The sequence below is a fragment of the Gymnoscopelus braueri genome (genome assembly GCF_963280865.1).
Source record: "Gymnoscopelus braueri genome assembly, chromosome: 13".
NCBI classification, from domain to species: Eukaryota; Metazoa; Chordata; class Actinopteri; order Myctophiformes; family Myctophidae; genus Gymnoscopelus; species Gymnoscopelus braueri.
In genome coordinates this window covers 37980411-37996143 of record NC_137615.1, presented here as the reverse complement: position 1 = coordinate 37996143, position 15733 = coordinate 37980411, and the positions used below count along the sequence as shown (strand labels likewise).

The window sequence follows — 15733 nt, the reverse complement described above, 5'->3', positions numbered from 1 at the left end:
ATTAGCTTATTATGCCTCTATTAGCAGTTAACTGTGAAGTTATTAAACTTTTAACTAGTATTTTTGGCATCTACCTGGTCCAAAGTGGGAACAATGCCTTATTAAGGCTAATAAATCCTTTCTAGGCTCTGTACATAACTGTAGTCCTGGGTCTCTGCCTGTTTTCTGCCTGTTTCCTGTTCATTCATTTTAATTTGATTGGCTGATTTCATTGGTTCATTAGATTGATTGCAGCCGAGCCAATCATGCAAAGCTATGGGAGGATTTACCGGAACAGGAAATGTATATTTTAATGAAGTATTTATTAACCTCAATAATGCATTGTTCACACTTTAGACCAGGTAGATGCAAAATGCAGGCTAGTTAACTGTTAATAAATGCATAATAAAGGATTTGTTAACATTAATAAGACTTTGTTCCCACTTTAGACCAGGTACAGTAGATGCAAAAATCCTAGTTAACTGTCAAGTGTATAATAGGCACTGCAGGTTTCCAGAAGCTGCCATGTCCATTTCCTGTTCCGGTTCATTTCCACATAGCTTGATATGATTGGCTCGACTGCAATCAATCAAATATGAAATCAGCCAATCAAATGAAGCGCTGGGGAAATGAACAGGAATCATCACATTGATTGTCAACTCGGTTCCATGATTTACATGGAACCGAGTTCATGATTTTCAATAAGGCATAATTGCATATTATTGTCTCTGTCGGGTGGAAACCTCATATGTCCAGAGCTGTTACTTTTCAGGATTCAAATTCAAACGCATCAAAAGTAGCAGATCCACATGCTCAAAATGCGCCTTGCTTGCGGATCTGCTACTTCTGATGCTTTTGTGTGACGCTGTACTATGATCAAGTAAGACGTTAATTCACACAAAAAACGAGATATGAGGTTTCTGCCCGACAGCAACGATAAACATATGAAATATTACACATTCTAGTATTGTCATATTGGTCATTACAAACCTTCACCACCTCCTCCGTCAGCACCAGGAGGAAGACCACCAGCCACACCTTCATCGTTCCACAGCGCTCTGGAACACAACACAACGGAACAGATACATGAAGCTTTGTGTTAGCACAGTCTCAAACGTTTTCCCTTGCAGATCTGTAACTCTGTACAAATGGAACCAAATGGACCCTTACAGGTCTGTAACTCTGTACAAATGGAACCAAATGGACCCTTACAGGTTTGTAACTCTGTACAAATGGAACCAAATGGACCCTTACAGGTCTGTAACTCTGAGTGTACAAATGGAACCAAATGGACCCTTACAGTTCTGTAACTCTGTACAAATGGAACCAAATGGACCCGTACAAAAATAACGTTTGATATAGCAACATACGTTGCTATATCAGATTGATCAGTGTGACTGATCAACCGGATTACATTAAAGCTGCTTAAACCCCTAACCTACATTTAACTCTCATTTCATTTCATATAAAGAAATATAGTATTTCTTTTTATAGCCAATCCTGCTACAGGCATGTGTTTATAGATCTGTATATATGTTTTACAGATCTGCAGTGCATATGTTATACAGGTCTGCAGTACATCGTCGTCTCTGTCGGGTGGAAACCGACCAAAACTGTTACTTTTCAGGATTCAAAAGCATCAAAAGTAGCAGATCTACAAGCTCGAAACGTGGCGCTTCAATGTGGCCCTTACCCCGAAACGAGTTTGACACCCCTGGTGTAGACGCTCAACAAAGCCGGATGCACCACGGTGGATTCAAACCCACAACTTCCGTGGTGGTGGGTAGGGACTGCCCCCCCCCCGAGTGCCTGTTCAATCACACACACACACACACACACACACACACACACACACACACACACACACTTCTGGATTCCACAAAGTGTTTTTTTTACCACGATGGACAATTTTCTAAATCCATATATCAATGTTGATGATGATAATGATGTTGAAATGTCAACGATGGCCACAATGTCGAGGATGATGAATATAATGTTGGTAATAATAGAAATGTTGATGATAATAATGGTTAAAGTTTCACTGATGTCGGAAGTTATATCTCTGACTGATAAGGTCTAAACCAGTAGTTTTCTATTTGATTGTAAAATAAAAGTGAAGACCCTTAACGTTAGGGTAAAATATTACCTTCTATTGCCCTTATATGGGTTATAGCTACATTAACTCTTATATTCTCTGTAAAAGCTATTGGTCATGTTGTACATTAATGTATCTACATAAAGTATACATAAAGCTTACAGCAGATGTATGCAGTATTTATTATTGATGCCAGTCTTGACCTATATATTTGCATGAATAATCAATGGATTACCCAGATATTCATTTGAGATGTTATACTTTCTGACAATTTCCAGTATTTACATTTTCTTGTTCATGCAGTATAGGTGTAACTAGGGGCCAAGCACATTTTTTCCCAGTCAGTGATTTTATTAGGGATCAAATTAAAAGTGTTCGTGAAGCAACAAGACCGGAGTCCAATAACTCCTATGGGGATCTTGGATGTCATGTTACCAGTATGTGACATCCGCCATCTAATTAATATTGTTTTTGTATTTTAATTTTAAAATACAGGATATACATAGACATGTCAGTCATCCATGACGTATTACTCCAAATTTGGGCAAGGTTTCTACTCAATCTGAACCCCATTCACTACCATTATTTTAAATTAAAGTTAAATATTTCAAAAAATATATAAAACTTGAACACAACACGTGTGGGGGTGCTTCCTTGGCCTACTGGCAGCATGCACAAGAAATGTGTTGCGCACGCACGCACGCACGCACGCACACACACACGCACACACACACACGCACGCACGCACACACACAGGTATTACTAAACTAATAGACATCAGCATTTTGAGACAGGGATTTTGTGAATGACATTCTTTTTTCAAATGCCATTTTTAACCATAAGCCTGAAGCAGATCTACAAGCCCAGCTCTGTGAGCTTGTAGATCGGCAGTTTTCCGGTGTATGACACTGACACACATAGTTGCGTAACTATGTATAAATCATGTTTTACTCTAATTCCAACCCCTAAACCTAACTTCTAAATGTCTAATCATAAGCCTAACCCCAACCTGAATATTTTTCTAACCGTAAACATATCTCTCAAAATCTTTTTAACCATAAAACAACAATTTTCCTTATGAGGATCAGGACAATCTATTCTCATAAATATACTAGATATATATGCTATACCAGACATTTTTCAAGTATAGTAATACAAACGCACGCACGCACGCATGCACGCACACACACACACACACACACACACACACACACACACACACACACACACACACACTCCCTCTTGCTAACCTGTGCTTTGATTGATTGATTGATTGATTGATTGATTGATTGATTATTTTATTAAACAGAAATGCAAACAGCACGAGTACAGTCATACACGAGTACAGTCATACAGAGAACAGTCATACACTTGGTCTAAAAGGATTTACACAAAAAGGTCCAAGTGGAATTGTTTCCATTGAGGTCCTATATATTCAATTCATCAACATAACATAAAAACAAGACCAGGAGACCTGGTTCTGCCAGACCCAGAATGAAGTCCTAGTATGTAACACTTTTTTTTGGCTGGGGCCGGAGGACAAATGGCCCCTGCCCATGTATGGACGAAACAGGTACAAAGCCTCATGTAAGCCCGACCCCTTGGGTCTGGCAATAACACCAAAAATGTTTTAAAAAAAAGAGGGGATGAAAGCCAATCCCTTTTTTAATTGCTTAATTGCTTAACCCTGTCTTCTACCCTGACCCTGAGTCATTTCTCTTCTCTTAACCTCTGGCTCCCTCTGTTGTACACTGGGAGTTAAAGGCGGTAAGAGGCAGTTGTAATAACACTACAAAATCACTGACATGCTGATAATTGATTTCAATGTAGTTCTTATCAACTATATGCAGAACCAAGTTAATGTTTAGTGTGAAATGTTGACAGTGACCGCTGTCATTTTTGATTACCGGTGGGGATGTTTTATCCCTGCTTCTGGTCAGACTGAATTAAATACATGCATTTCCTTTGGGGAAATGCATGCAGACTGTGTGATATGTCATTATGTTTGGTAATACAATTTAACTAAAACATTTACCACATCCCTATTATGCCCAAATTTGTATTGAAAAATAACAAGTTCACAATGAGATCTGATATTTTTTCTATTTGTCACACAAAGAAGTATAAGTGGTTAAGAAAATGGGGCCCTCCTGTTTTCCTTTTTATTTTTTTCGCATCCAAGTGCATCTGACTGGTCAGACAGGTACAAAGCACTCCATCTCTTTTATGACTTTAAGCTTCAATGGGGCCAAAATAGTCAACTCCATATCTATAAAAATGAACTTTATCAGGATCTTTATCAGGCAACACTCTCTCCTCTGGCAAGTCTGCCATCTTCTGGTCCAAAAGCCTTCCACGGTGCTTGTTAGCAATAAATTGCCATATTATATATATTGTATATCTGGGAACCACTCCCAAAAAAAAAATCACCTTTAGTCAGTAGTTATTACATATTACGTTTCTATCACACAACTTTGAAAACAGCCTCTACTTAAAGGACTTCAAGTTTGAAAAGTTAGACCAGGAGGCTGAGAATTCTCAACTGTCTCACCTCATGTGAGATGGACAGTACAGAAATAATGCCCAGAATCATGGATTAATCAGTCGGTGTGGTCTTACTTACATTAGTCATTTAATTTTGTATGCTTTTTTGCTGGGTAGAGCAGAATGAACAGGCCTCTGAGGTCCTTCTCCTGATCTCTTTTATTAAATCACCTCTTGATACATAAGCCTCTTTTATTAGATTACCTTTTGATCCACAAGCCTCTGCCTCCTCTTTGGTGACAACAGTGCAGAGTTTGACCACTCCGTCTTTCAGTTCCTGTTCTCCCAGGATGGCTACCAGGGGGATTTCTGAGCGCACACAGTACTGCACCTGGTTCAGGTATTTGGGGTTCCTTTTGTACTCTGTCTCTGCCTTGATGCCAGCAGTCCAGAGCTCGGCCGTCAGTCGGAGTCTCTCCTCTAGTAAGTTCTTCTGTGCTGAGACCACCATGACCTGCACCTCTGTGGTACGCACGTTGTTACCCTTGGCCTCAATGATAGAGAAGATCCTCTCCATGCCAATGCTGACCCCGACACACGGCACCTTCCTATCCTTGGGGGAAATCCTGTCCACCAGGTTGTCATACCGTCCACCTCCAGCCACACTGCCCATGCTCGCGGTAATCTCTTGGGCCACCGCACCCGCCTGGATCAACACAGCCTCATAAATTACACCTGTGTAGTAGTCCAGACCTCTGGCTAGGCTGAGATCAAACAGCACCTTGTCTGTGACCTGGAAGATCTGCAGGTAGTTGAAGAGCTCCTTCATGTCGGTGAGGCCAGCACAAATCTGGTCGTTCTCACACATCTTCGTGTCTTTAAGCAGGAGCTCTACTAGGTCGATACCACCCTTCTTCATTTGCACATATTTACCAATCTGCTCAGCCACCTCCTCCGATACGCCCTTCTCCATTATCTCATTTTTAACGTCTGGCCAAGACATTTTGTCCATTTTGTCTACTGACGAACAGATGGTGCAAAACTTGTCTTTCGGAACACCGCACATGTCAAACATTCCCTCCAGAATACGTCTGTCATTGACCTTGATGCAGAAGTCTCCCAGGTCCAGCTCGCTGAGGATTTCGTAGATGATCTTCAGGCATTCAGCATCGGGGATCATATTATCATACTTTCCTGCAATGTCAAAATCACATTGGTAGAATTCCCTGTAGCGGCCCGGGCCTGGGTTGTCACGGCGATAGACCTTGCCTATTTGGTAGCGCTTAATGTTGGTGACTTTGTACATGGCCAGGTAGCGGGCAAAGGGCACAGTGAGGTCATATCTGAGAGACAACAGCTCTCCACCTTGGTCCTTGAGGTCGTATATCAGCTTAGCGTCCTCGCCATACTTGCCTGTCAATGTCTCTTTTAGTTCAAATACAGGTGTGTCAATGGTCTCAGCACTGTGACGTTTGAAACAGCCAATAATGGTGTTTAGCACCTTCTCTCTGATGGCCATCTGCGAGGGGATGTAGTCTCTTGTTCCCTTGGGAGTTTTAAGAACAGACTGGTGTTTCCTCCCACTCTTTCCTGCTTCCACTACTTCCTCCAATCCCTTTTCCATTTTCAGGAAGACCTTGTTCTCTATCTTAATCTCATTATTCTTCATCATGTCCTTTTCCCCCTCTGTTTCCATCTTCTCCAACCCCTTTTGCATGTTTAGGATCTTGATTCTCTGGAGTATCTTACCTTAATAATGTCCTCCAGGTCTCCAACATTCAGCACCACTGACCAAAATCTAAACTCAGCAAATGACTGAATACTAACTAACTGACACGTTTATATACCCAAATTCAACCACGTTCTTGTCACAACTGCACGCTGATTGGACAGAGTATGTTGACAAAGTCACTGTTCTGTTGCTATGGTAGCAGAGATCAAACATACTCATTTTTTTCTCTGACGGCCACGTTACTATGACAACATAACCATAAATAAACCACGAGTCAGCTCCATATATGGGCACAAAAGGGTCATGCCCATATATGGGCATATACCGATGACAAGGAATCTCCATATATGGGCATAAAAGAGACAAGGACTGACATATACAGAGATCTCCTTATATGGGCATATCAGCAATATCCATTTATCAGCATGCCCATAAATGGGCATGCTGATAAATGGACAGAAACAGACATCTCCATTTATAGGCACAAAAGGAACACAAAACGGTCTTTATAATATCATTGTAAACATGTTTATTGTTATATTATAAGACATTTATAAGAGCTTATATGAAACTTGCTAACAGTTTATAGACTAATTAAAACATTAATTAAATTGTTTAAAATAGCATTCACATTTCAGTGTCACTAACTTACCTATTATATCATTGTTCAACCTTTACAAAGTTGTTTTGTTGTTAACATTAGCTTATTATGCCTCTATTAGCAGTTAACTGTGAAGTTATTAAACTTTTAACTAGTATTTTTGGCATCTACCTGGTCCAAAGTGGGAACAATGCCTTATTAAGGCTAATAAATCCTTTCTAGGCTCTGTACATAACTGTAGTCCTGGGTCTCTGCCTGTTTTCTGCCTGTTTCCTGTTCATTCATTTTAATTTGATTGGCTGATTTCATTGGTTCATTAGATTGATTGCAGCCGAGCCAATCATGCAAAGCTATGGGAGGATTTACCGGAACAGGAAATGTATATTTTAATGAAGTATTTATTAACCTCAATAATGCATTGTTCACACTTTAGACCAGGTAGATGCAAAATGCAGGCTAGTTAACTGTTAATAAATGCATAATAAAGGATTTGTTAACATTAATAAGACTTTGTTCCCACTTTAGACCAGGTACAGTAGATGCAAAAATTATAGTTAACTGTCAAGTGTATAATAGGCACTGCAGGTTTCCAGAAGCTGCCATGTCCATTTCCTGTTCCGGTTCATTTCCACATAGCTTGATATGATTGGCTCGACTGCAATCAATCAAATATGAAATCAGCCAATCAAATGAAGCGCTGGGGAAATGAACAGGAATCATCACATTGATTGTCAACTCGGTTCCATGATTTACATGGAACCGAGTTCATGATTTTCAATAAGGCATAATTGCATATTATTGTCTCTGTCGGGTGGAAACCTCATATGTCCAGAGCTGTTACTTTTCAGGATTCAAATTCAAACGCATCAAAAGTAGCAGATCCACATGCTCAAAATGCGCCTTGCTTGCGGATCTGCTACTTCTGATGCTTTTGTGTGACGCTGTACTATGATCAAGTAAGACGTTAATTCACACAAAAAACGAGATATGAGGTTTCTGCCCGACAGCAACGATAAACATATGAAATATTACACATTCTAGTATTGTCATATTGGTCATTACAAACCTTCACCACCTCCTCCGTCAGCACCAGGAGGAAGACCACCAGCCACACCTTCATCGTTCCACAGCGCTCTGGAACACAACACAACGGAACAGATACATGAAGCTTTGTGTTAGCACAGTCTCAAACGTTTTCCCTTGCAGATCTGTAACTCTGTACAAATGGAACCAAATGGACCCTTACAGGTCTGTAACTCTGTACAAATGGAACCAAATGGACCCTTACAGGTTTGTAACTCTGTACAAATGGAACCAAATGGACCCTTACAGGTCTGTAACTCTGAGTGTACAAATGGAACCAAATGGACCCTTACAGTTCTGTAACTCTGTACAAATGGAACCAAATGGACCCGTACAAAAATAACGTTTGATATAGCAACATACGTTGCTATATCAGATTGATCAGTGTGACTGATCAACCGGATTACATTAAAGCTGCTTAAACCCCTAACCTACATTTAACTCTCATTTCATTTCATATAAAGAAATATAGTATTTCTTTTTATAGCCAATCCTGCTACAGGCATGTGTTTATAGATCTGTATATATGTTTTACAGATCTGCAGTGCATATGTTATACAGGTCTGCAGTACATCGTCGTCTCTGTCGGGTGGAAACCGACCAAAACTGTTACTTTTCAGGATTCAAAAGCATCAAAAGTAGCAGATCTACAAGCTCGAAACGTGGCGCTTCAATGTGGCCCTTACCCCGAAACGAGTTTGACACCCCTGGTGTAGACGCTCAACAAAGCCGGATGCACCACGGTGGATTCAAACCCACAACTTCCGTGGTGGTGGGTAGGGACTGCCCCCCCCCCCGAGTGCCTGTTCACTCACACACACACACACACACACACACACACACACACACACACACACACACACACACACACACACACACACACACACACACACACACACACTTCTGGATTCCACAAAGTGTTTTTTTTACCACGATGGACAATTTTCTAAATCCATATATCAATGTTGATGATGATAATGATGTTGAAATGTCAACGATGGCCACAATGTCGAGGATGATGAATATAATGTTGGTAATAATAGAAATGTTGATGATAATAATGGTTAAAGTTTCACTGATGTCGGAAGTTATATCTCTGACTGATAAGGTCTAAACCAGTAGTTTTCTATTTGATTGTAAAATAAAAGTGAAGACCCTTAACGTTAGGGTAAAATATTACCTTCTATTGCCCTTATATGGGTTATAGCTACATTAACTTTTATATTCTCTGTAAAAGCTATTGGTCATGTTGTACATTAATGTATCTACATAAAGTATACATAAAGCTTACAGCAGATGTATGCAGTATTTATTATTGATGCCAGTCTTGACCTATATATTTGCATGAATAATCAATGGATTACCCAGATATTCATTTGAGATGTTATACTTTCTGACAATTTCCAGTATTTACATTTTCTTGTTCATGCAGTATAGGTGTAACTAGGGGCCAAGCACATTTTTTCCCAGTCAGTGATTTTATTAGGGATCAAATTAAAAGTGTTCGTGAAGCAACAAGACCGGAGTCCAATAACTCCTATGGGGATCTTGGATGTCATGTTACCAGTATGTGACATCCGCCATCTAATTAATATTGTTTTTGTATTTTAATTTTAAAATACAGGATATACATAGACATGTCAGTCATCCATGACGTATTACTCCAAATTTGGGCAAGGTTTCTACTCAATCTGAACCCCATTCACTACCATTATTTTAAATTAAAGTTAAATATTTCAAAAAATATATAAAACTTGAACACAACACGTGTGGGGGTGCTTCCTTGGCCTACTGGCAGCATGCACAAGAAATGTGTTGCGCACGCACGCACGCACGCACACACACACGCACACACACACACGCACGCACACACACAGGTATTACTAAACTAATAGACATCAGCATTTTGAGACAGGGATTTTGTGAATGACATTCTTTTTTCAAATGCCATTTTTAACCATAAGCCTGAAGCAGATCTACAAGCCCAGCTCTGTGAGCTTGTAGATCGGCAGTTTTCCGGTGTATGACACTGACACACATAGTTGCGTAACTATGTATAAATCATGTTTTACTCTAATTCCAACCCCTAAACCTAACTTCTAAATGTCTAATCATAAGCCTAACCCCAACCTGAATATTTTTCTAACCGTAAACATATCTCTCAAAATCTTTTTAACCATAAAACAACAATTTTCCTTATGAGGATCAGGACAATCTATTCTCATAAATATACTAGATATATATGCTATACCAGACATTTTTCAAGTATAGTAATACAAACGCACGCACGCACGCATGCACGCACACACACACACACACACACACACACACACACACACACACACACACACACACACACACACACTCCCTCTTGCTAACCTGTGCTTTGATTGATTGATTGATTGATTGATTGATTGATTATTTTATTAAACAGAAATGCAAACAGCACGAGTACAGTCATACACGAGTACAGTCATACAGAGAACAGTCATACACTTGGTCTAAAAGGATTTACACAAAAAGGTCCAAGTGGAATTGTTTCCATTGAGGTCCTATATATTCAATTCATCAACATAACATAAAAACAAGACCAGGAGACCTGGTTCTGCCAGACCCAGAATGAAGTCCTAGTATGTAACACTTTTTTTTGGCTGGGGCCGGAGGACAAATGGCCCCTGCCCATGTATGGACGAAACAGGTACAAAGCCTCATGTAAGCCCGACCCCTTGGGTCTGGCAATAACACCAAAAATGTTTTAAAAAAAAGAGGGGATGAAAGCCAATCCCTTTTTTAATTGCTTAATTGCTTAACCCTGTCTTCTACCCTGACCCTGAGTCATTTCTCTTCTCTTAACCTCTGGCTCCCTCTGTTGTACACTGGGAGTTAAAGGCGGTAAGAGGCAGTTGTAATAACACTACAAAATCACTGACATGCTGATAATTGATTTCAATGTAGTTCTTATCAACTATATGCAGAACCAAGTTAATGTTTAGTGTGAAATGTTGACAGTGACCGCTGTCATTTTGATTACCGGTGGGGATGTTTTATCCCTGCTTCTGGTCAGACTGAATTAAATACATGCATTTCCTTTGGGGAAATGCATGCAGACTGTGTGATATGTCATTATTTTGGTAATACAATTTAACTAAAACATTTACCACATCCCTATTTGGCCCAAATTTGTATTGAAAAATAACAAGTTCACAATGAGATCTGATATTTTTTCTATTTGTCACACAAAGAAGTATAAGTGGTTAAGAAAATGGGGCCCTCCTGTTTTCCTTTTTATTTTTTTCGCATCCAAGTGCATCTGACTGGTCAGTCAGGTACAAAGCACTCCATCTCTTTTATGACTTTAAGCTTCAATGGGGCCAAAATAGTCAACTCCATATCTATAAAAATGAACTTTATCAGGATCTTTATCAGGCAACACTCTCTCCTCTGGCAAGTCTGCCATCTTCTGGTCCAAAAGCCTTCCACGGTGCTTGTTAGCAATAAATTGCCATATTATATATATTGTATATCTGGGAACCACTCCCAAAAAAAAAATCACCTTTAGTCAGTAGTTATTACATATTACGTTTCTATCACACAACTTTGAAAACAGCCTCTACTTAAAGGACTTCAAGTTTGAAAAGTTAGACCAGGAGGCTGAGAATTCTCAACTGTCTCACCTCATGTGAGATGGACAGTACAGAAATAATGCCCAGAATCATGGATTAATCAGTCGGTGTGGTCTTACTTACATTAGTCATTTAATTTTGTATGCTTTTTTGCTGGGTAGAGCAGAATGAACAGGCCTCTGAGGTCCTTCTCCTGATCTCTTTTATTAAATCACCTCTTGATACATAAGCCTCTTTTATTAGATTACCTTTTGATCCACAAGCCTCTGCCTCCTCTTTGGTGACAACAGTGCAGAGTTTGACCACTCCGTCTTTCAGTTCCTGTTCTCCCAGGATGGCTACCAGGGGGATTTCTGAGCGCACACAGTACTGCACCTGGTTCAGGTATTTGGGGTTCCTTTTGTACTCTGTCTCTGCCTTGATGCCAGCAGTCCAGAGCTCGGCCGTCAGTCGGAGTCTCCCCTCTAGTAAGTTCTTCTGTGCTGAGACCACCATGACCTGCACCTCTGTGGTACGCACGTTGTTACCCTTGGCCTCAATGATAGAGAAGATCCTCTCCATGCCAATGCTGACCCCGACACACGGCACCTTCCTATCCTTGGTAGGGTGACCACCCGTCCCGAAATTCGCGGGACAGTCCCGAAATTGGACCCGCGGGAGGGAAGCCGGGCGGGGAGGGTGATATTGGTCATTGCATGTAATCCTACAGACTGGGGCGGCACCTGTCAGCAGGGAGTGTTGGGAGGGAGGAGTAGGACGAAGGCCTTACGTCTTCCCGGTGGGAGCTCCTCACTGGCAGGTGAGTCAGTAGGATGCAACAGCAGTGACAACACAGAAATGTGTGTGGGGAGGAATTAATTGGAATAGCGACTACATTTGGGAGAATTGTTTTTTGGCTACTCTAAATTAAACAATTTTCCAAAGCATACATTTATTCAGCGATGATGCCCAGAAATACCTGGTGCTCACTGAACCTGTATCCCTTCATCTTATTCAAAACTTACCCTGTTCACAATTTTTCTCATATAAACTATGAGCTATATGGGAAAACATGTTGTAACATGTTTTGTTAAATTTATCTTCAACTAAACAGTTTTTAAGTTTCATAATGCTTTATATTTTTTACTTATCTCTGTCCATATCAGGTCCAGATATGGCAACGGCCAGCATTCTCTCAGACGAGCAGTTTCTCTGTCCGATATGTCTGGATGTGTTCACCGAGCCGGTCTCAACATCATGTGGACACAACTTCTGCAAGGCTTGCCTTCAACACTATTGGGACGGCAAGGACATTTTTCAGTGTCCCATGTGTAAGAAGACATTTACCACAAGACCTGAATTGCAAGTTAATACGTTCATATCAGAGTTAGCTGTTCACTTTAAGAAGTCAGTTCAAGTGAACCCCTCAGTTCCAGACTCATGTGCTGATGAAGGATGTGGTGTGCTTTGTGATTTCTGCTCTGAGACAAAGCTCAAGGCTGTTAAATCTTGTCTTATATGTTTAACTTCTTTATGTGAGACACACCTGGAGCCTCACCAGAGAGTTGCAAGCCTCAAGAGCCACACCTTAACACATTGACTGCCAGAGTTTATTCATAATGTACTCACCCCTGTGCCAGCAATTTGCGTGTTTTTTAATTTTTTTGTTTTGTAATTTTTCATTCAAATACATTCTCTGATTGTGTTGTCAAGCACCTACGATTGTTCCACCAGTAGAGAGCAGCACATCCAAACATTGATCACCTCGCTCACCCCCTCCCAAACAGGCCCACGTCATATCCGGTAATTCAAAGGATGTGACGTTTTCGACAATTCCCGTTCCGCTGATCAGCCTGAAAACGACGTGATACACTACGACGATCACTGTTAGTCACCCGGACCAAAGAAAATAGAAGTTGAGCTGTCCGTTTGTCTTTTATACCGTGTGAAAAACAGTGTTTTTCCTTATTCTGGCCGAAAATCACCGGAGAAAAACAGCGTGACCCGGAAATGATTTTTTTTTTTTACATCCGGCTCCGGGTGAGTGTGACGTAAGTGGAAAACGAAAGTGTTGATGAGAAATAAACAAAGCCGTGCGATCACAGATTAAACAATGAAAATTCAAAAGAACGTGTCAACTCGTTCTTAGGAATCCTGGCACTCAAGCGATGGATTTGAAAGAACGTGTAGACGGGATCTTGGCACTGTATGTGTTAATAGACCCTGTATCAGGTCTTGAAGACAGGATGTGCGAGAAGCACAGCAGGCTCTCTGAACTCTATTGTAGGACAGACCAGGCTTGTGTTTGTATCATTTGCTTTAAAACAGACCACAAAAGTCACCAAATTGTACCACTTGAGGAAGAATATGAATCCAAGCTTGCAAAACTGCCTGAGACGATGGCAAAAGTGAAGGATATGATCCTCGAACGGTCTCAGAGGATCAGTGAGATCGAACGCTCAACCGTTACCAGCAAAAAGGAAGCAGAGAGGGAGATAGCTGAGAGCATGCAGGTCTTCACTGATCTGATCCACTTGCTTGAGAAAAGCCGGGCAGAGCTGGTTGAGGTGATCGAGGACAGGTATAAATTAGCAGAGCAACAAGCCGAGGCTTTCATGAAAGAACTAAAGATGGAAATCTTAGAGTTTGACAAGAAATGCGTTGAGGTGAAGGAACTCTCACACTCTGAAGATCATCATGGCCTTGTCCTGCTCCTGTCACGACTGAACACTCTGATAAACAAAGACCAGAAGAATAACACTGTTGAGTGGAATCTGTCTGTTGCCTCTTTGAGAGGAGCTGTGTCTCGGCTGCAGGCAACACTGAATCAGGAAATGGAAGAGCTACCTGACATCAGACTGAAGAGGATTAAGGAATATGCAGTGGATTTGACCCTTGACCCAGACACTGCACATTGTGACCTCATCCTGTCTAAGGATGGAAAAGAATTGAAGCTGGGAACCGAGCTTCAGATTCTCCCTGACAATAAAAAGAGATTTGAGATATGTAATGAAGTCTTTTCAAAGGAAGGGTTCACATCAGGGAAATTTTACTATGAGGTTCAGGTAAAGGGAAATACTCACTGGATTTTAGGAGTGGCAAGAGAGTCTGTTGAGAGAAAGAAAGACAGCAAATTGTCAGTTGAAAATGGATACTGGGCCTTAAGGCTGGATGAGGATGACGCTAAATACCGAGCAAATGGTAAACCAGTGTCCAAATTGCCACTGAGAGAGAAGCCACAGAAAGTGGGGGTCTTTGTGGATTACGATAAGGGACAGGTCTCTTTCTATGATGCAGATTTAAAATCTCATATCTATACATTCACTGGCCAATACTTTCAAGAGAAACTGTATCCTTACTTCTGCGTTGATGGTGGTGATGATGATGATGATGATGGCATCCCCCTAATCATAACTCCTGTACATCATCCAAACTGAGTATAGTTAATCTTTGCTCCTCTTAAACACTTAGGCGATATACATTTTGTTGTATGATAAATAGCAAAAATGGCAGATCTAAAAGCTTGTGTTGCATCCGGTGAGCTTGTAGATCTGCTATTTTAGAAAATTGGAAATGTCTTTTTGTTGTTGAAACGTTGACATGACATGGCCAAAATAGGAATACCAGGGTTAAAGTGAAATTAATTAAATTAATTAATTAGTTTGTCTAGAAATATTAATTTGGTTTGTTGTTTATTGATTGTGCTTTAAGTTAAAATCATAATTTGTGCACAAATATTTGTTGGGATTGCAATATCTCTTTATTATATGAAGTGTAAAAAAAAAACACATTTTTTTTTCACTTTAAAATGTGTGGCTAATGTCTGCATTATATCATATGCCTATGCCTACAAATTCTTTAGTTCTTGAGTGCATTTAATAACTTAATAGGGCATTTTTTATATAATAAAATATAATAAATGGTTCCATTCTTACAGAAAACAGGTGTATTCTGTTTTGCCTCTTGATTTCATTCTACAAATTCATGTCACTACTGTAAAAGCGGGTACATTTTTACACTTTGAGCTAAGGATTTTACTGTGCAGTTACAATGGGCTGCGACATAAAGGTACTCCATGTATGGGGATTGTGGATTTATACTGGATGACCAGCTGGGTAGGTGGTTTCTTTCAAGGCAAGTTCCTTCATCCACCGAGC

At 40.4% G+C, this 15733-nt stretch overlaps 2 protein-coding genes across 2 annotated transcripts; one reads left to right on the top strand and one right to left on the bottom strand.

Moving 5' to 3' along the window:
• Positions 1-588: 588 nt before the first annotated feature.
• Positions 589-6092, bottom strand: LOC308099557 (histidine--tRNA ligase, cytoplasmic-like; the record flags this gene model as incomplete). Its single annotated transcript, XM_080448294.1, has 3 exons — positions 4823-6092; positions 970-1037; positions 589-600 (listed from the first exon to the last, which is right to left on the bottom strand). Exons 1-3 carry the CDS (start codon positions 6075-6077, stop codon positions 589-591), a joined length of 1335 nt encoding a protein of 444 aa, XP_080304420.1. The 5' UTR covers positions 6078-6092.
• A 7779-nt stretch (positions 6093-13871) lies between these two features.
• On the top strand, positions 13872-15083 carry LOC308098702 (E3 ubiquitin-protein ligase TRIM39-like). Its single transcript, XM_080447114.1, has one exon. It carries the CDS (start codon positions 13976-13978, stop codon positions 15011-15013), a length of 1038 nt encoding a protein of 345 aa, XP_080303240.1. The 5' UTR covers positions 13872-13975; the 3' UTR covers positions 15014-15083.
• The last annotated feature ends 650 nt before the right edge of the window (positions 15084-15733 follow it).